General features: G+C 55.5%; 1 protein-coding gene and 1 long non-coding RNA gene across 2 annotated transcripts in view; both read left to right on the top strand.

Moving 5' to 3' along the window:
- KMT2B (lysine methyltransferase 2B) overlaps positions 1–17,206 on the top strand; it is a 47,170-nt gene extending 29,964 nt beyond the window's left edge. Inside the window, 18 exon segments of the mRNA XM_059491427.1 lie at positions 229–312; positions 314–350; positions 1,024–1,102; positions 1,363–1,520; positions 1,982–2,137; positions 2,718–2,904; positions 3,356–3,541; positions 4,618–4,689; positions 5,201–6,469; positions 7,079–7,120; positions 8,297–8,346; positions 9,298–9,462; positions 10,738–10,812; positions 11,821–12,004; positions 12,790–12,900; positions 14,467–14,550; positions 15,865–15,994; positions 16,888–17,206. Of these exon segments, the coding sequence (XP_059347410.1) occupies positions 229–312; positions 314–350; positions 1,024–1,102; positions 1,363–1,520; positions 1,982–2,137; positions 2,718–2,904; positions 3,356–3,541; positions 4,618–4,689; positions 5,201–6,469; positions 7,079–7,120; positions 8,297–8,346; positions 9,298–9,462; positions 10,738–10,812; positions 11,821–12,004; positions 12,790–12,900; positions 14,467–14,550; positions 15,865–15,994; positions 16,888–17,163 (3,345 nt within the window). The 3' untranslated portion in view covers positions 17,164–17,206.
- Positions 17,207–17,321: 115 nt separating this feature from the next.
- On the top strand, positions 17,322–19,282 carry LOC132085988 (uncharacterized). Its single transcript, XR_009420327.1, has 3 exons — positions 17,322–17,507; positions 17,789–17,948; positions 18,008–19,282. It is a non-coding gene; the product is annotated as an uncharacterized LOC132085988 (long non-coding RNA).
- The last annotated feature ends 1,547 nt before the right edge of the window (positions 19,283–20,829 follow it).

Raw genomic sequence — 20,829 nt, forward strand, 5'->3', positions numbered from 1 at the left:
TTTTTGGGGTTAAATTTTATTTTATTTTTATTTCAGGAGCCGGTGCGTGACGGCGGTTTCGCGGTGCTGCGCCGCGTCCTGCTGGATTTCGGGGCTGAATTTTGGGGGGTTTTTTGGGTTTAGATTTTTGGGGTTTTTTTGCAGGAGCTGCTGCCTGATGGGAGTTTCTGTCGTTTTTACAGGATTTTGATATTTTTGGGGTTAAATTTTATTTTATTTTTATTTCAGGAGCTGGTGCGTGACGGCGGTTTCGCGGTGCTGCGCCGCGTCCTGGTGGATTTTGGGGGGATCAGCCTCAAGAGGAAATTCCTGGGGGGGGCTCGAGCCCGAGGCCGTCAACGTCATGATCGGTGAGAAAGGGGGGGGGGGACCCCGAATTTGGGGAATTTTGGGGGGGTTTGGGGTTTTTTGGGGGGGGATTTTGGGGTGTTTTGTGGGATTTTTCTGGGGTTTGGGATTTTTGGGGATTTTTTGGGGTGGTTTTAGGGGGGGGAGTTGAAATTTTGGGGTTTTTTGGGGGGATTTTGGGTGATTTTTGGGGTGATTTTGGGTGATTTTTGGGGTGAATTTGGGCGTGATTTATGGCTGATTTTGGGGCGATTTTGGGGTGATTTTTGGGGTGATTTTTGAGGATATTTTGGGTGATTTTTAGGGTGATTTTTGGAGTGATTTGGGGTGATTTTGGGGTGATTTTTGGGGTGATTTGGGGTGATTTTTGGGGTGATCTTTGGAGATTTTGGGGTGATCTTTGGGGAGATTTTGGGGTGATTTTTGGGGTGATTTTTGGGTGATCTTTGGGGAGATTTTGGGGTGATTTTTGGGGTGATTTTTGGGGCGATTTTGGGGTGATTTTTGGGGTGATTTTGGGCGTGATTTTTGGCTGATTTTGGGACGATTTTGGGGTGATTTTTGGGGTGATTTTGGGTGTTTTTTGGGGTGATTTGGGGTGATTTTTGGGGTGATTTTGGGTGATTTTTGGGGTGATTTTGGGGTGATTTTGGGTGGTTTCGGTGTCCGTTCCAGGCTCCATCCGCATTGACCGCCTGGGGGCGCTCTCAGAGCTGTCGGAGCGCGAGGGGCGGCTCTTCCCCGTGGGATACCAGTGAGTGACCGGGCTATACTGGTTTGTACTGGGAGGGACTGGTTTGGACTGGTTTGGACTGGTTTGTACTGGGAGGGGTGCCTGTTCCCAGTGGGATACCAGTGAGTCACTGGGCTATACTGGTTTATACTGGGTTATATCAGTTTCTATGGGTGTATATCGGGTTATACTGGTCCATACTGGTTTGTATTGGTCCGTACTGGTTTGTACTGGTCCATACTGGTCCGTACTGGTCCATACTGGTCCATACTGGTTTCCAGGTGCTGGCGTCTGTACTGGAGCACGCGTGACGCGCGCCGCCGCTGTTGGTATCGCTGCCGGATCCTGGAGCAGCCCCCGGGGCCGGCGGGGGGCGGGGCCGGGACCCCTCCCCAAATCCCCCCCGAGCACAACCGGACCATCGCCCACGGGAGCCCCGGTAAGGGCGATAATTAGTGTTAATTAATCTCTAATTAACCCCTACTTTACTGTCATTAACTGTGAAACCCCTCCCCAAATTAACCCTGGGACCCCTCCCCAAATTCCTCCCCTGAGCACAACTGGACCATTGCCCACGGGACCCCCATTATGGGCACTAATTAGTGCTAATTAACCCCTAATTAACGCTAAGTAACCCTGAGACCCCTCCCCAAATTAACCCTAATTATCCCTAATTAGCCCTGAGACCCCTCCCCAAATTCCCCTGAGCACAACAGGACCATCGCCCACGGGACCCCCCGGTTCGGGCCCTAATTAACTCCAATTAACCCCTGATTAACCCTGAGACCCCTCCCCAAATTAACACTTTTTTTTTTACTCCTCCCCCCCCCTCATTTTCTGCCCCTCCCCCCCATTTCTGCCCCTCCCCCCCTCATTTTCTGCCCCTCTCCCCCCCCACAGGTTCCAGCCCGGGGGGAGGGGACGGCGCGGGGGGGGGAGGGGACGCCCCCAATGTCCCCAATGTCCCCAACGGGGGGCGGCCCCTCCCCCCCCCGGGGGTGTCCCCCCCCCGCCGGCCCCCCCCGGGCAGCTCCGGACGGCCCCTCCCCCCCCCGGGTGAGTGACAGCGGGGGGGACATTGGGGGGGGTGGGGACATTGGGGACAATGGGGACAGTGGGGGGGTTGGGGACAATGGGGGGGTTGGGGATATTGGGGGGGTTTGGCGACATTGGGGGGGTTTGGGGACATTTGGGGACATTTGGGAAAAATGGGGGAAATTGGGGGGAAATGGGATTGGGGACATTTGGGGACATTTTGGGGGCAGTGGGGGCATCAGGGACAGCGGGAGGACTGGGGACATTGGGGGGACATTGGGGACAATGGGGGGGTTTGGGGACAACAGGGACATTTGGGGGGTTGGGGACATTTGGGATTGGGGGACACTGGGGACATTTGGGACATTTGGGACATTGAGGGGACATTGGGGAGACTTGGAGGGATCGGGGACATCAAGGGGACACTGGGGGACACGGTGGGGACGCTGGTGACACCGAGGGGACATTGGAGAGATCGGGGACATTGAGGGGACGCTTGGGGACGTTGGGAGGGCGTTGAGGGGGACATTGGGGACATTGGGGACATTGGGGGACACCGGGGGACGCGGCGGTGACGCCGGCGTCCCCTGGCTGTCCCCAGGCGTGGCCCCGGCCGTGTCGCGTCACATCCCCAGCGCGGGGGACGCCGAGGTGTCCCCGAGGCCGCGGTGGCCGCGCCGGGCGCTGTCCCCAGCCGGGGCCACCCGCCGGGGCCACCAAGCCGCCGCGCAGGGGACGCCCGAGGTGGCACCGGTGGCGCCCGCAGGGACGGGGACGCCGCCAGCCAGGTGAGCGCCACCAAGGGCCACCAAGCAGGCCAGCACCCCCCGGTGTCACCTCACAGGGTGACAGTGCCACCTCCCAGTGTCACCTCCCAGTGTCACCCAATGGGACAGGGCCACCACCAGTGTCACCTCACAGTGTGGCAGTGTCACCTCACAGTGTCACCCAATGGGGACAGGGCTATCACCAGTGTCACCCAATGGGACAGTGTCACCTCCCGTTGTCACCTCACGGGGACAGGGCCACCCCGGTGCCACCTCCCAGGGCAGCGTCACCTCAGGGGTGGTGGCACCCGCAGGGCGATGTCACTCTCGGTGTCCCTGTCGCCTCAGGGTCCTTGGCACCCTCGGTGTCGTTGTCACGCGATGTCACCCTCGGTGTCACTCTCGCTGTCACCTCCAGGATGACGTCACCCCCGGTGTCATTGTCACCCCCCGGTGTCATTGTCACCCGCAGGTCGATGCCACTCCCGCGGCCATCGCCGTCCCCCGGCGCGATGACGTCACCAAACGGGGCGGTGTCGCTGTCACCTGACCCGGTGACGTCACCCAGCGGGGGCGTGGCACCGCCGTTGTCACCGACGTCGCCCCCGGGGCCACCGCGGCTCTGGGGACAGAGGGCGGCGCTGGAGGCCACGCCCAGGTCAGTGTCACCCTGTCACCGTGTCACCCTGTCACACTGTCACACTGTCACCGTGTCACACTGTCACCGTGTCACTGTGTCACATTGTCACCGTGTCACATTGTCACCGTGTCACCCTGTCACCCTGTCACCCTGTCACACTGTCACCGTGTCACTGTGTCACCGTGTCACACTGTCACCATGTCACACTGTCACTGTGTCACATTGTCACCGTGTCACACTGTCACCGTGTCACCGTGTCACCCTGTCACCGTGTCACCGTGTCACACTGTCACCCTGTCACACTGTCATCCTGTCACCATGTCACATTGTCACACTGTCACCGTGTCACCGTGTCACATTGTCACTGTGTCACACTGTCACCGTGTCACCCTGTCACCCTGTCACCCTGTCACCGTGTCACACTGTCACTGTGTCACATTGTCACCGTGTCACCCTGTCACACTGTCACCGTGTCACCGTGTCACCATGTCACACTGTCACTGTGTCACACTGTCACACTGTCATCCTGTCACCATGTCACATTGTCACACTGTCACCGTGTCACCGTGTCACACTGTCACCGTGTCACACTGTCACCGTGTCACCCTGTCACCATGTCGCACTGTCGCTGTGTCACATTGTCACTGTGTCACCCTGTCACCGTGTCACCCTGTCACACTGTCACCCTGTCACATTGTCACTGTGTCACCCTGTCACTGTGTCACATTGTCACACTGTCACATTGTCACCGTGTCACCGTGTCACCTCCCCCTGGGGACAGTGTGACCTCTCTTGATGTCGTTGTCACCCTCTGGGCCATTGTCACGTTGTCACCTGCCCCTGGGGGTCGGTGTCACCTCTCCCGATGTCATTGTCACCTCTGGGCTTGGTGTCACCCAAAGGGACAATGTCACCTCCAAGGCCATTGTCACCCTTTGAGGCCATTGTCACCTCCACGACCGCTGTCACCCCGAGGCCACCACCCCCCCATTGTCACCTGCCACCCCTCATTGTCACCTCCCTGGTCATTGTCACCTCCTGGAGCTTCTTGTCACCTGCCACCCTCTCATTGTCACCGTCACTGTCACCCGCAGGTGCCACCCCCCCGTGTCGCTGTCCCCTCGCGGTGACACCACCGAGGACGATGACAATGCCACCCCCTCATTGTCACTGTCACTGTCATTGTCACCCGCAGGTGCCACCCCCCTTGGCCATTGTCCCCTGCCACCTCTCATTGTCACCTCCCTGGTCGTTGTCACCCCCTGGAGCTCATTGTCACCTGCCACCCCTTCAATGTCACTGCCACCCCCTCAATGTCACTGCCACCCCCTCAATGTCACCTCCCTGGTCGTTGTCACCCCCTGGAGCTCATTGTCACCTGCCACCCCTTCAATGTCACTGCCACCCCCTCAATGTCACTGCCACCCCCTCATTGTCACCTCCCTGGTCGTTGTCACCCCCTGGCGCTCATTGTCACCTGCCACCCCTCACTGTCACTGCCACCCCTCATTGTCACCTCCCTGGTCGTTGTCACCCCCTGGCGCTCATTGTCACCTGCCACCCCCTCATTGTCACCCGCAGGTGCCACCCCCTCTCGTCCATTGTCCCCTCGCGGTGACACCAGCGAGGACAATGGCAACGCCGCCCCCTCATTGTCACCGTCGCTGTCACCCGCAGGTGCCGCCCCCCCGTGTCGCTGTCCCCTCGCGGTGACACCAGCGAGGACGAGGACGACGCCCCCCCCGCCCTGGGGACGGGGCCACCGGCGCCACCGCGGGGACGATACTTCGGCTACGCCCGCGCCGTGGTGGCCCCGGGGGTGGCCCTGTCCCCTCTGGTGTCCCCCCTGGTGTCCCCCCTGTCCCCTGTGGTGTCCCCTTTGGTGTCCCCCCTGGTGTCCCCTTTGTCCCCTCTGGTGTCCCCGTGTCCCCGCATCCAGCAGCTGGACGGGGCCGACGATGGCACCCGGGGGACAGTGGGGACAGTGGGGACGGTGGGGACGGTGGGGACAGCGGGGACAGGGCCACCACCGCCGGTGCCACCCAGCGCCGAGGGGCTGCCACCCGACATCGTGGAGTTTGTGCTGCGCGGCGTCACCGGGGACACCAACGGGGACATGGATGTCACCAACGGGGACAGTGCCACCACCAATGGGGACAGTGCCACCACCAATGGGGACGTGGATGCCACCAACGGAGCCTGGCAGGGACAGCGGCTTGGGGACATCGGTCAAGGCCACCACGTTGGGGACATCAGGCAGGGACACCAACCTGGGGACATCGGTCAAGGCCACCACGTTGGGGACATCAGGCAGGGACACCAACCTGGGGACGTCGGTCAAGGCCACCAGCTTGGGGACATTGGTGGAAGCCACCGCCTCGGGGACATCACAGAGAGCCACCAGCTCGGGGACATCCGGCAGGGACAGCACCTTGGAGATGTCACCAAGAGCCACCAGCTTGGGGACATCGGTCAAAGCCACCACCTTGGAAATGTCCAAGGCCACCACCCTGGGGACATCAGGCATGGCCACCAGCTTGGGGACATTGGTCAAAGCCACCACCTTGGGGACATTGGTCAAAGCCACCACCCTGGGGACGTGTCCCAGGGCCACCACCACGTCAGGAACGCGCAGGGCCACCACCCTGGGGACATCAGCCAAGGCCACCACCACCCTGGGGACACGGACCAAGGCCACCACCACCTTGGGGACATCTCTCAAGGCCACCACCTTGGGGACACGGACCAAGGCCACCACCTTGGGGACATCAGCCAAGGCCACCAGCAGCTTGGGGACATCTCTCAGGGCCACCGTCAGGGTGTCACCGCCCCCAACGGCCTCGGGGACGCCTTGGGGACACCTTGGGGACACCCCAAGCGCCCGGGGGAGGGGACGGGGCCGGGGACCAAGAGGCGGCGGCTGGAGCTGGACACGGGGGACAGCGGGTGAGGACACTGGGGACACCGCGGGGACATTTGGGGACGTTGGGGACATTGACGGGACATTGGAGACACTTGGGGGCATTTGGGGACATCGGGGACGTTGAAGGGACGTTGGGGACAATGAAGGGACATTGGGACATCGGGGAGGTTGAAGACATTGGGGACAGTTGAGGACATTGGGGACCTTGGGAAGGGTGGGGACACTTGGGAACAGTTTGGTGTCACCTGTCCCTGTCACCTGTCCCTGCCACCTGTCCCCATTGATGTCTCCTGTCCCAGTTCGATGTCACCTGTCCCTGTCAGTGTCACCTGTCCCTGTCGGTGTCACCTGTCCCTGTCGGTGACATCTCAGCCGTTCCTGTCCCCTCTGGTGACATCTCTCCTGTCACTGTCGGTGTCTCCTGTCCCCGTTGGTGTCACCCGTCCTGTTAGTGTCACCTGTCCCCATTGATGGTGTCACCTGGCAGTGTCACCTGTCCCCATTGATGGTGTCACCTGTCCCCACTGACGATGTCACCTGGCAGTGTCACCTGTCCCCACTGACGATGTCCCCTGGCAGTGTCACCTGTCCCTGTCCCTGTTGGTGACATCTCTCCTGTCCCCTCCCCCCAGGCTGAAGGAGGAGCCGGAGGAGCTGATGAGCGACAGCTGCGGGTGAGCCCCGAAACCGCCCAGAATCGCCCCAAAAACCGCCCCAAAAATCACCCCAAAAATGGTCCCAAAATCACCCAAAATGTCCCCAAAAATCATCCCCAAAATCACCCCAAAAATGGTCCCAAAATCGCCCCAAAATCACCCCAAAAATCATCCCCAAAATGGTCCCAAAAATCACCCCAAACTGCCCCAAAACCGCCCAGAATCACCCCAAAAATCGCCCCAAAAATCACCCCAAACTGCCCCAAAATAGCCCCAAAAATCACCCCAAAAATGGTCCCAAAATCACCCCGAAATCACCCCAAAAATCATCCCCAAAATCACCCCAAAAATGGTCCCAAAAATCACCCCAAACTGCCCCAAAACCGCCCAAAATCACCCCAAAAATGGTCCCAAAATATTCCACAAAATCACCCCAAAAATGTTCCCAAAATCAACTCAAAAACGGTCCCCAAATCACCCCAAAAATGGTCCCTAAATCACCCCAAAATCGGCCCAAAAATTGCACCAAAATCACCCAAAAATGTTCCCGAAATATACCCAAAATTATCCCAAAATCCCTCAAAATTCCCCCCAAAATTGACCAAATCCACTCAAAATTCCCAAAATTTCCCCAAATCCCCTCCAAGATTCCCCCAAAATTCTCCAAAACCGCCCCCAAACTCCTCCCCAAAATCCCCCAAACCCCACCCAAAATTCCCCTCAAAATTCACCAAAATGCCCCAAAATTTCCCCCAAAATTCCCCCAAATTCCACCCCAAATTCCCCTCAAAATTCACCAAAATCCCCCAAATTTTCTTCCAAAATTCCCCCAAATTCCCCCCAATTTCTCCTCAAAAATCCCTCAAAACTCTCCCAAAATTCCTCCAAATTCCACAAATTTCCCCCCAAATCATCCAAAATTTGACAAAATTCCCCTCAAAATCCACCCAAAATTCCCCTCAAAATTCACCAAATTCCACCCAAAATTTCCCTCAAAATCCACCCAAAATTTCCCCTCAAAATTCCCAAAATTTTCCCCCGAACTCTCCCAAATCCCCCCCAAAATTCCCTGAAATTCCTCCAAATCCCCCCAAAATTTCCCCCAAATTTCCCAAATCTCCTGAAATTCCCCCAAAATCCCCCAAATCCCTAAATTTCCCAAATTTCCCCGAATTTCCCCCAAATTCTCCCCAGGTCCCCGCCCGGTGACGTCGCCGCGGAGCCGCCCTGGGCCGCCTGCGCAGGTGGGGGAGGGGAAATTTGGGGGGAATTTGGGGGATTTTGGTTAATTTGGGGAATTTTGAGGGGATTTGGGGAATTTTGGGCAAATTTGGGTTAATTTCGGGGGGATTTTGGTGAATTTTGGGTGGAATTTGAGGGCATTTTGGGGCTTTTTGAGGAAATTTTGGGTGGGTTTTGTCGGTTTTGGGGGGATCTGGGGGGGATTTTGAGGGGAAATTTGGGGGGAATTTGGGGGATTTTGGTTAATTTGGGGAATTTTGGGGTGATTTGGGGAATTTTGGGGGGAATTTGGGGGAGATTTTGGTGAATTTTGGGTGGAATTTGAGAGCATTTTGGGGCTTTTTGAGGAAATTTTGCGGGGGACTTTGGGTGGGTTTTGTCGGTTTTGGGGGGGATTTTGAGGGGAAATTTGGGGGGAATTTGGGGGATTTTGGTCCAATTTGGGTTAATTGGGGGAATTTGGGGGGGATTTGGGGAATTTTTGGGGGGATTTTGGTGAATTTTGGGTGGAATTTGGGGGGTTTTTGGAGGAAATTTGAGGGGATTTGGTTGGTTTTGGGGGAAGTTTGGGGGGGATTTCGAGAGGTATTTTGGGGTGATTTGGGTTAATTTTGGGAGGATTTGGGAATTATTTGCGTTATTTTGGGGTGATTTGGGTTAATTTTGGGGGATTTGGGGATAATTTGAGGTGTTTTGGGGTGATTTGGGTTCATTTTGAGGTGGTTTTGGGGATAATTTGGGGGATTTTGGGGCGATTTGGGTTCATTTTGGGACAATTTGGGATATTTCGGGGCGATTCGGGCTCATTTCGAGGTGGTTTTGGGGATATTTCAGGGCTGATTTTGCTTCATTTGGGTCATTTCAGTTTAATTTGCGCTCATTCGGTTCATTGGGACCGAATTGGTGTGAATTTATGTAAATTTATGCAAATTTATGCAAATCTCCCTCCGCAGGCGGCAGCTCCGAGGACGAGGAGCCGGAGCCCCTCCCCCCGGCCGGAGGGGGCGGAGCCTCCCCGGGGCCGCCCCCAAGCCCCGCCCCCTCCCCGCCCCTCCCCCACCTGCGCTTCGAGATCAGCTCCGAGGACGGGCTGAGGGTGACGGCGCCGAGCCTCGAGGGTAACTGGGACATACTGGGAGGGACTGGGAGGGACTGGGAGGGACTGGGAGGAAAAAATTTGAGATGTTTTGGCGCAAGAACGGAGATTTTAGGGTGAAAAATGGAGATTTTATGGGTGAAAAATGGGGATTTTTAAGGGTAAAAGGGAACTGGGAGGGACTGGGAGGGAACTGGGAGGGACTGGGATGTACTGGGATGTACTGGGTTATACTGGGAGGAACTGGGAGGGACTGGGATGTACTGGGTTATACTGGGAGGAACTGGGAGGGACTGGGATGTACTGGGTTATACTGGGAGGGAACTGGGAGGGACTGGGATGTACTGGGTTATACTGGGAGGAACTGGGAGGGACTGGGATGTACTGGGTTATACTGGGAGGGAACTGGGAGGGACTGGGAGGGAAAAATCCGGGAGGTTTGGGTGCAAAAATGGCGATTTCAGGGTGAAAAATGGGGATTTTATGGGGAAAAATGGGAATTTTGGGGGATAAAAGGGAACTGGGTTATACTGGGATATACTGGTTTGTACTGGGAGGGCACTGGGTTATACTGGTTTGTACTGGGAGGGAAAAATCCGGGAGGTTTGGGCGCAAAAATGGAGATTTCAGGGTGAAAAACGGGGATTTTATGGGGAAAAATGGGGATTTTGGGGGATAAAAGGGAACGGGTTTATACTGGGATATACTGGTTTGTACTGGTTTGTACTGGTTTGTACTGGTTTTACTGGTGATTTTAGGGGGAATTTTGGGGATTTTTAGGGGGATTTTGGTTTTTTTTAGGATAATCTGGGCGGAATTTTATGAGGTTTTTTAGGGAGGATTTTGGGGGTTTTTGGGGTGGATTTTGGGGGCAATTTTGGTTTTTTTAGGGTGATATTGAGGAGGGGTTTTGTGAGATTTTGGGGTTTTTTAATGGTAATTTTGGGGGTTTTTCTATTTTTTTAGGGGCGACATTGGGGAGTTTCTCTCTGGGATGGTTCTGGGGGGGATTTTGGGGGCGAATTTTGGGGTTTTTAGGAGGATTTTAGGGATGAATTTCTGGGATTTTCTGGGGTTTTTTTGGGATGGTTCTGGGGAGGATTTTGGGGGATTTTGGGGGCAATTTTCTGCGTTTTTTTGTGACATTTTGGGGTTTTTTTAGGATAATTTGGAGGTGATTTTTTGGTTTTTTTGGGGGGGATTTCGGGATTTTTTTTGGGATGGCTCAGGGAGGATTTTGGGGTGAATTGGGGGGGTTTTGTGTGGGTTTTGGGGTGACCCCCCCGTGTCCCCCCAGGTGCGTGGCGGGCGGTGCTGGAGCGGGTGCAGGAGGCGCGAGCCAACGCCCACCTGAGGCACCTCAGCTTCGCAGGTGAGAGCCCAAAAACCCCCCCAAAATCACCCCAAAATCACCCCAAAAAAACCCCAAAAATCGGCCCGAAAAACCCCAAAATCGCCCCAAAAAAAAAAACCCAAAAATCACCCAAAAAACCCTCAAAATCACCCCAGAAAAAACCCCAAAATCACCCAAAAACCCCCACAGAAAGCAGCTCGAAAAAACCCCAAAATCACCCCCCAAAAGAACTCAAAAATCATCCTCAAAAAACCCCAAAAATCAGCCCCAATAAACCTCAAAATCACCCACCAAAAAACCCCAAAATCACCGCAAAAAATCCCCCAAAAATCACCCAAAAAGCCCTCAAAATCGCCCCAAAATCACCCCAAAATCTCCCCAAAGATCACCCCAAAATTGCCTCAAAAAATCTCCCCAAAATCGCCCCAAAAATCACCCCAAAATCACCTCAAAAATCACCCCAAAAATCGCCCCAAAATCACCCCAAAATCGCCTCAAAAAACCCCAAAATGGCCCCAAAATGGCCCCCAAACCTCCGCCAGGTCTCACTTTGTCACCCCCAGACCCATTTTGAAGCCCCCAGACCCATTTCATAGCCCATAAACCCTCATTTAACCCCCATTTTGAAGCCCCCAGACCCCATTTTGAAGCCCCCAGACCCATTTGGAAGCCCCCAGCCCCATTTGGACAGCGTTTCTTGCCCCCAGGGATGAGCGGGCTGCGCCTGCTGGGCATCCACCACGACGCCGTGGTTTGCCAGCCCCCAGACCCATTTCACAGCCCATAAACCCCCATTTAACCCCCATTTGGAAGCCCCCAGACCCATTTTGACACCATTTCTCCCTGCGCAGGGATGAGCGGGCTGCGCCTGCTGGGCATCCACCACGACGCCGTGGTTTGCCTGGCTCCTCAAACGCCCCCAGACCCATTTTGACACCCCCAGACCCCATTTAGCCCCCATTTTGAAGCCCCCAGCCCTATTTCAAAGCCCCCAGACCCATTTGGACACCATTTCTCCCTGCGCAGGCATGAGCGGGCTGCGCTTGCTGGGCATCCACCACGACGCCGTGGTTTTCCTGCTGGAGCAGCTGCCGGGCGCCGGGCGCTGCTCCCGGTACCGCTTCCGGTACCACCCCCCGAAACGGGACCCCCCCCACAGCGCCCCCCCCCGGAACCCCTCGGGCTGCGCCCGCGCCGAGCTGTACCTCAGGTACGGGGCTGGGGGGCGCTGGGGGGCACTGGGAGGGGATTGGGGTATACTGGGATATACTGGGAGGGGATTGGGGGGGACTGGGATGTACTGGGAGGGGATTGGGGGGGACTGGGATGTACTGGGAGGGAATTGCGGTATACTGGGATATACTGGGAGGGACTGGGAGGGGACTGGGGGGGACTGGGATGTACTGGGAGGGACTGGGAGGGACTGGGAGGGGATTTAGGGGCACTGGGAGGGCACTGGGTTATACTGGGAGGGGACTGGGAGGGGATTTGGGGGGACTGGGGTATACTGGGAGCAACTGGGATGGACTGGGATATACTGGGAGGGGAATTGCGGGGGATTTGGGGAGATTTAAGGGGACTGGGAGGGACTGGGGTATACTGGGTTATACTGGGAGGGGGTTGGTTTATGCTGGGAGGGACTGGGAGGGGAATTGGGGGGCACTGGGATGGGACTGGGGTATACTGGGAGGGACTGGGGTATACTGGGAGGGACTGGGATCAAACTGGGGGGGACTGGGAGGGACTGGGTTATACTGGGAGGGGATTGGGGGGCGACTGGGATATACTGGGTTATACTGGGAGGGACTGGGAGGGATTTGGGGGGAACTGGGAGGGGATTGGGAGGGACTGGGTTATACTGGGAGGCACTGGGAGCTCTCCCCAGAGCCATCTCAGGGTGGGGACCACTCGGGGGTCCCCCAGGGGTTTGGGGGGGGGGGGGTCACCCATGGGTGGGGGCGGGGTCACCCTCTCAGCCCCTCCCCTCCCCCGCAGGAAGTGCACCTTCGACATGTTCAGCTTCCTGGCGTCGCAGCACCGCGCCCTCCCCCAGGGACCCCCGCCCCGCGAGGAGGAGGAGGATGAGGTGCAGCTCAAGCCCACCCGGTGAGGCCTCACCCACCCCGGGGAGATCCTGGGGGGTTGGACCCCAAAAATCCGCTCAGGGACCCCCCAAAAATTCTTTATCTTCCCCCATTGGAGTCTATGGAGTTGACCTGGTGTCCCCCCCCATTGAAATCTATGGGGTAGACCTGGTGTCCCCACACCTGGGACCCCTCCCAACCCCTTTGGGTGACTCCTCTGAACACTGGGAGCCCCAAAAACCCCCTCAGGACCCCAAAAATTTGTCAAAGAACCCCAAAATTTGCCTGCCCGTAGAAGTTTATGGGTAGACTTGGTGTCCTGTAATTGAAATGAATGGGGGTAGACCTGGTGTCGCTCCAATACATTTCAATGGGGGTAGACCTGGTGTCCCTCCCATACAACTCTATGGGGGTAGACCTGGTGTCCCCCAATACATTTCAATGGGGGTAGACCTGGTGTCTGTCCCATAGATCTCTATAGGGGTAGACCTGGTGTCCACACAATACATTTCAATGGGGGTAGACCTGGTGTCCCTCCCATAGATCTCTATAGGGGTAGACCTGGTGTCCACACAATGCATTTCAATGGGGGTAGACCTGGTGTCCTCCCAATAGATCTCTATGGGGGTACACCTGGTGTCCCCCAATACATTTCAATGGGGTAGACCTGGTGTCTGTCCCATAGAAGTCTATGTGGGTAGACCTGGTGTCCCCCCAATAGAACCCTATGGGGGTAGACCTGGTGTCTCTCCAATAGAGCCCTATGGGGGTAGACCTGGTGTCCCCCCAATGGAACCCTATGGGGGTAGACCTGGTGTCCCCCAATACATTTCAATGTGGGTAGACATGGTGTCTGTCCCATAGAACTCTATGGGGGTAGACCTGGTGTCCCCCCGATAGAACTCTATGGGGGTAGACCTGGTGTCTCTCCAATAGAACCCTATGGGGGTAGACCTGGTGTCCCCCAATACATTTCAATGGGGTAGACCTGGTGTCTGTCCCAATAGAACTCTATGGGGGTAGACCTGGTGTCCCCCAATACATTTCAATGGGGTAGACCTGGTGTCTGTCCCAATAGAACTCTATGGGGGTAGACCTGGTGTCTCTCCAATAGAGCCCTATGGGGGTAGACCTGGTGTCTCTCCAATAGAGCCCTATGGGGGTAGACCTGGTGTCCCCCCAATGCGTTTCAATGGGGGTACACCTGGTGTCCCCCCAATACGTTTCAATGGGGGTACACCTGGTGTCCGTTCTTACCCGAGAGATTTTTGGGGTTCCCCAAAATTCTGAGGTCCTGGGGCACTTTTAGGGTCCCCATGAAGGATTTTTGGGTCATTTCTTGGGATTTTGGGATGTCCCAAATTTGGGAGGAAGATTTTGAGTGGTTTTTTTGGGGAGGGGGGATTTGGGAATTTTATTGGGTTTGGCGTTTTTTTTGGGGGGTGGGAGTTGGGATTTTGGGGGGGTTCCTTTGGGATTTTGGGAGTTTCTTTTGGGATTTTGGGGGGGTTTGGGGATTTTGGGGATTTCTCGGGGGGGTTTCGGGGGGGTCCCCCCCGTTTCTGGGGACCCCCTGACGCCCCCCCAGCCGCGCCACCAGCCTGGAGCTGCCCATGGCCATGCGCTTCCGGCACCTCAAGAGAACGGCCAAGGAGGCGGTGGGAGTGTACCGGTGAGGAGCTGCGGGCACACCTGGGCACGCCTGGGGGCACCTGCGGGCACACCTGGGCACAGCTGGGGACATCTCAGATACACCTGGGGGCACCTGGGATACACCTGGGGGCACCTGCGGGCACACCTGGGCACACCTGGGCATGCCTGGGGGCACCTGCGGGCACACCTGGGCACAGCTGGGGACGTCTCAGATACACCTGGGGGCACCTGGGCACACCTGGGCACACCTGGGACACATCTTGGCACACCTGGGGGCACCTGCGGGCACACCTGGGACATATCTTGGCACAGCTGGGGACATCTCGGATACACCTGGGCACACCCGGGGGCACCTGGGATTGATGGGAAACACCTGGGATATACCTGGGCACACCTGGGGGCACCTGGGGACATCTCAGATACACCTGGGGGCACACCTGGAGTACACCTGGGGGTACCTGGGCACACCTGGGGGCATCTCAGATACACCTGGGCACAGCTGCAGGCACCTGGGAACAGCTGGGACACACCTGGGACACACCTTGGCACACCTGGGACACACCTGGACAAAGCTGGACACACCTGGGGGCACCTGGGACACACCTGGGGGCACCTCAGATACACCTGCGGGCACCTGGGCACACCTGGGATACATCTGGGCACACCTGTGGGCACCTGGGCACACCTGGGACACACCTTGGCACACCTGGGACACACCTGGGCAAAGCTGGACACACCTGCGGGCACCTGGGCACACCTGGGATACACCTGGGCACACCTGTGGGCACCTGGGCACACCTGGGCACAGCGGGGGTGGATTTTGAGCAGAATATTTGGGGGTATTTTGGGTGAAATTTGGATTTCCTGTGTCAATCTTTGTGGGGTTTTTTTGCATTCCTGGGTGGATTTTTTGGGGGGAGATTTTGGGGTTTTTGGGGTTCCCCAAATTTGGGGGTGACCCTGACCCCCCTGAGCTCAACCATCCCCAGACAGGGGAGAAATTTGGGGGGATTTGGGGGTTTCTGGGGGTTTTTTTTTTTTGTTAAATTTGGGGTTCGCGGGTGGATTTTTTGGGTGAAGTTTGGGTGGATTCTGGGGGGAATTTTTGGGATTTTTGGGGTTCCTAAAATTTGGGGGTGACCCCGACCCCCCTGAGCTCAACCATCCGCAGACAAGAGAGAGTTTTGGGGTTCCTGGGGGGTGGATTTTTGGTTGAAATTTGGTGAATTTTTATGGGGTTTTTGTATTCCTGGGTTGGATTTTTGGGGGAAATTTTGAGATTTTTGGGGTTCCCAAAAATTTGGGGTGACCCCGACTCCTCCCCCAAATCCAGCTCGGCCATCCACGGGCGGGGCCTGTTCTGCAAGAGGAACATCGAGGCCGGCGAGATGGTGATAGAATATTCCGGAATCGTCGTGCGCTCCGTGCTCACCGACAAGCGGGAGAAGTTCTACGACAGCAAGGTGGGCACCCCCGAATTTTGGGGGGAAAACCCCCAAAAAACGGCAAAAGCACCGCAAAAAAATGAGGAGAACGCCCCAAAAAATGGAGGGGACACCGTAAAAATTGGGGGAAAAGGTTGGAAATGGGTAAAATGTGAAAAATTTGGGGGGGAAATGGGGAAAATGGAAAAATGGGAGGGACGCCCCAAAAAATGGGGGAGAAAGGCCAAAAAATGGGGGAGAAGCTCCAACAATTGGAGGAGAAAGGCCAAAAATTGGAGCAGAAGTCCAAAAATGTGAAGGGATGCCTTGATGATGTCATCAACCCTTGACCACGCCCCAACCCTTGATGGGTCCCAAACTCTTGATGATGTCCCCAACCCTTGGTTAGTCCCCAACCCTTGACCACGCCCCAATCCTTGGCCATGACCCAACTTTTGATGGGTCCCAAACTCTTGATGGGTCCCCCAACCCTTGATGATGTCCCCAAGCCTTGATAGGTTCCCATCCATTGACCGTGTCCCCAACACTTGACCATGACCCCAACCCTTGATGGGTCCCCAACTCTTGACCATTCCCCAACCCTTGATGGGTTCCCATCCATTGACCGTGTCCCCAACCCTTGATGATGTCCCCAACCCTTAATCATGCTGTCCCCAACCCTTGACCACACCCAACTCTTGGTGATGCGCTCAACCCTTAATGAGTCCCCAACCCTTGGTGCGGCCCAAACCCTTGATGGGTCCCCAACTGTTGACCGTGTCCCCAACCCTTGGCCATGTCCCAGTCCTTGATTGTCCCCAACCCCTGACCACGCCCCAACATTGACCACGCCCCAACCCTTGACCACGCCCCAACATTGACCACGCCCCAACATTGACCACGCTCCCCCGTCCGTCCGTCCGTCCCCGCAGGGCATCGGCTGCTACATGTTCCGCATCGACGAGGCCGAGGTGGTGGACGCCACCATGCACGGCAGCGCCGCGCGCTTCATCAACCACTCGTGCGAGCCCAACTGCTACTCGCGCGTCATCCACGTGGAGGGCCACAAGCGCATCGTCATCTTCGCGCTGCGCCGCATCCTGCGCGGCGAGGAGCTCACCTACGACTACAAGTTCCCCATCGAGGAGCCGGCCGCCAAGCTGCCCTGCAACTGCGGCGCGCGGCGCTGCCGGCGGTTCCTCAACTGAGCCTCGGCCCCTCGGGGAGGGGGTCCCGGGGCGGCCCGAGGGGGGCGCGGCGGAGGTGTGGGAGGATGGAGAGGTTCTGGAGGTGGTTGGAGGCGATGGGGTGTGATAATGGGGGGGTTTGGAGAGGGTCGGGGCGGTGTGGTGGTCGACCGAGCTTGGTGGCGGTCGGTTAGGAGTTGTGGAGGTCCGTCAAGAGCCGTGGGGTCAATCAAGAGTCCTGGAGGTCAACCAAGAGTCGTGGTGGTTCAACCAAGAGTTGTGGAATTGAACCACGATTCGTGGCGGTCAACCACGGGTGGTGGTGGTCAGTCAAGAGTTGTGGAGGTCAATCAAGAATCATGGAGGTCAACCAAGAGTCACGGAGGTCAACCAAGAGTCCTGGAGGTCAACCAAGAGTCGTGGTAGTCAACCAAGAGTTGTGGAATTGAACCACGATTTGTGGCGGTCAACCAAGTGTGGTGATGGTCAGTCAAGAGTTGTGGAGGTCAACCAAGAGTCATGGAGGTTAGCCAAGAGTTGTGGTGGTCAACCAAGACTCGTGGAGGTCAATCAAAAAGCCATAGGGATCAACCAATAATCATGGTGGTTGACCTAGAATCATGGTGGCCAACCAAGAATCATGGAGGTCAACCAAGTGTGGTCATGGTCAACCAAGAGCCATAGGGGTCAATCAAGAATCATGGAGGTCAACCAGGAGTTGTGGTGGTCAACCAAGAGTGATCGTGGTCAACCAGGAGCCATAGAGGTCAATCAAGAATCATGGGCGTCAACCAAGAGTTGTGGTGGTCCACCAGGAGTTGGGGGGTCAACCAAGAACCATGGTGGTCAATCAAGAGTCATGAAGATCAACCAAGAACCATGGTGGTCAACCAAGAGTGGTCATGGTCAACCAAAAGCCATAGGGGTCAACCAGGAGTCCTGGTGGTCAACCCAGAGTTGTGGAGGCCAACCAAGAGTTGTGGTGGTCAACCAGGAGTTGGGGGGTCAACCAAGAACCATGGTGGTCAACCAAGAGTCTTGGAGGTCAACCAAGAGTTATGGTGGCCAACCTGGAGTTGTGGTGGCCAGTCAAGAGTCCTGGTGGTCAATCAAGAGTTGTGGTGGCCAACCAAGAATCATGGCGGTCAATCAAGGATCATAGTGGTCTACCAAGGATGATGGTCAACCAAGAGTCATGGTGGTCAACCATAAGTCCTGGATCTCAACCAAGAATCATGGGAAGAAGATGCTGAGGTGCTCCTTGAAGCCATGGAGATGCCTCCAGTCAACTGGGAAGACCCAAAAAATCATGGGCAGGTCCTGGTGAAGGTCCTGGAGATGTTCCTGGAAGTCCTGGAGATACCTCCAGTCAATCAAGAGTCATGGACGTCAACCAAGAGTGATGGGAAGAAGATGTTAGGGTGCTCCCAGAAGTTCTTGAGATGCCTCCACTCAATTAGAAGATGTCAGAAATCATGGGAATGAAATTTTGGGGTGCTCCCAGAAGTTCTTGAGATGCCTCCACTCAACCAGAATGTCCCAAAAATCATGGAAATGAAAATTTGGGGTGTTCCCGGAAGTTCCTGAGATGCCTCCACTCAACCAGAATGTCCCAAAAATCATCAAAATGAAATTTTGGGGTTCTCCCAGAAGTTCTTGAGATGCCTCCACTCAACCAGAAGGTCCCAAGAATCATCGGAATGAAATTCTGGGGTGTTCCTGGAAGTCCTTGAGATGCCTCCACTCAACTGGAAGATGCCATAAGTCATGGGAACGGAATTTTGGGGTGCTCCCAGAAGTTCCTGAGATGCCTCCAGTCAACCAGAAGCTCCCAAAAATCATCAAAATGAAATTTTGGGGTGCTCCCAGAAGTTCCTGAGATGCCTCCAACCCTGGGGACCCTCTCAGAAGAGACTTTGGGGTTCTCTCCAGCCCCTGGAGACCCCTCCCCACCATGGGGCCCCCCCAAACCCCTCCCCATGGGCTCCTCCCCCAATTTCCCCCCCAAAAAAATGGGTCCAGCCCCTCCCCCCGCAGCATTTTTGGGGCGTTTCCGGGTGTTTTTTGGGATTTTAGGGTTTTGTATTTTAATTTAAAGGCGGCGCGAGCTCCGCCCACAATAAAGACTCTGATTGGTTCAGGGCGGTTCTGGATTTGTGGGGTTTGGGGGGTGAGGAATGGGGGAAAAAACACAAATTTTAAGATTTTGGGGGGAAATTGTGGAGAAATGGGGGGGAAATGGCGGGAAAATGTGAGGGGGGAAAAAAAGGAAAATGTGAGGGGGGAAAAAGGAAAATGTGAGGGGGGAAAAGAAGGAAAATGTGAGGGGGGAAAAAAGGAAAATGTGAGGGGGAAAAAAAGGAAAATGTGAGGGGAAAATGGAGGGAAATGGGAGGGGGGAAATGTTGGGGGAAATGGCAGGAAAAATGAGGGGGAAAGGGTGAAAAATGTGAGGAGATCTGAAAGGAAAATGGAGGAAAGTTTGAGGGGAAAAAGCAGGAAATGTGAGGGGAAAATGGAGGGAGATGTGAGTGGGAAAAGGTGAGAAATGTGAGAGGGGGAAAAAGGGAAATGTGAAGGGAAAATGGTGGGAAATGTGAAGGGGAAAAAAGAAGGAAATGTGAGAGGGAAATTGCAGAAAATCTGAGGGGGAAAAAGGGGGAAATGTGAAGGGGAAATGGAGGGAAAGGTGAAAGGAAAAAGGGCAGGAAATGTGAGAGGGAAATGGTGGAAAATGTGAGGGGGAAAATGGAGGGAAGTGTGAGGAGAAAATGGAGGGAAACGTGAGGGTGGAAGGGTGGGAAATGTGAGGGGAAAAATGGCAGAAAATGTGAGGGGGGAAAAAAGGAAATGATAGGGGAAAATGGAGGGAAAGGTGAGGGAAAAATGGAGGGAAATGTGAGGGAAAAAATGGCAGAAAATGTGAGGGGGAAAATGGCGGGAAATGTGAGGGGGGAAAAAAGGAAATTATAGGGGAAAATGGAGGGAAAGGTGAGGGAAAAATGGAGGGAAATGTGAGCGTGGAAGGGTGGGAAATGTGAGGGGAAAATGGAGGGAAAGATGTAAGGAAAACAGCGGGAAATGTGAGGAAAATGGAGGGAAATGTGAGGGAGAAATGGCGGAAAATGTGAGGGGAAAATGTGAGGGAAAGGTGAGGGTGGAAGAGTGGGAAAAGAAAGGGAAATGTGGGGAAAATGGAGGGAAAGGTGGGAGGGAAATGTGAGGGGAAAATGGTGGAGAATGTGAGGGGGAAACGAGTGGGAAAACTGAGGGGAAAAGGGTGCGAAATGTGAGGGGGAAAAAAGGGAAATTGATAGGGGAAAATGGCGGGAAATGTGAAGAGATCTGAAAGGAAAATGGAGGAAAGTTTGAGGGGGAAAAAGCAGGAAATGTGAGGGGGAAAGGGCAAGAAAAGTGAGGGGTAAAAAGAAGGGAAAGGTGAGGAGGAAATGGTGGGGAAAATGAGGGGGAAATTGTGAAAAATGTGAGTGGGAAATGTGAGGGGAAAAGAAAGGGAAATGTGAGGGGAAAATGGAGGGAAATGTGAGGGGGAAATGGTGGAAAATGTGAAGTGGAAATGGAGGGAAAGGTGAAAGGAAAAGGGCAGGAAATGTGAGGGGGAAATGGTGGAAAATGTGAGGGGGAAAAGGGGGGAAATGTGAGGGGAAAAGAGCAGGAAATGTGAGG

Source organism: Ammospiza nelsoni, chromosome 34 (genome assembly GCF_027579445.1).
Source record: "Ammospiza nelsoni isolate bAmmNel1 chromosome 34, bAmmNel1.pri, whole genome shotgun sequence".
In the NCBI taxonomy this organism is placed as follows: Eukaryota; Metazoa; Chordata; class Aves; order Passeriformes; family Passerellidae; genus Ammospiza; species Ammospiza nelsoni.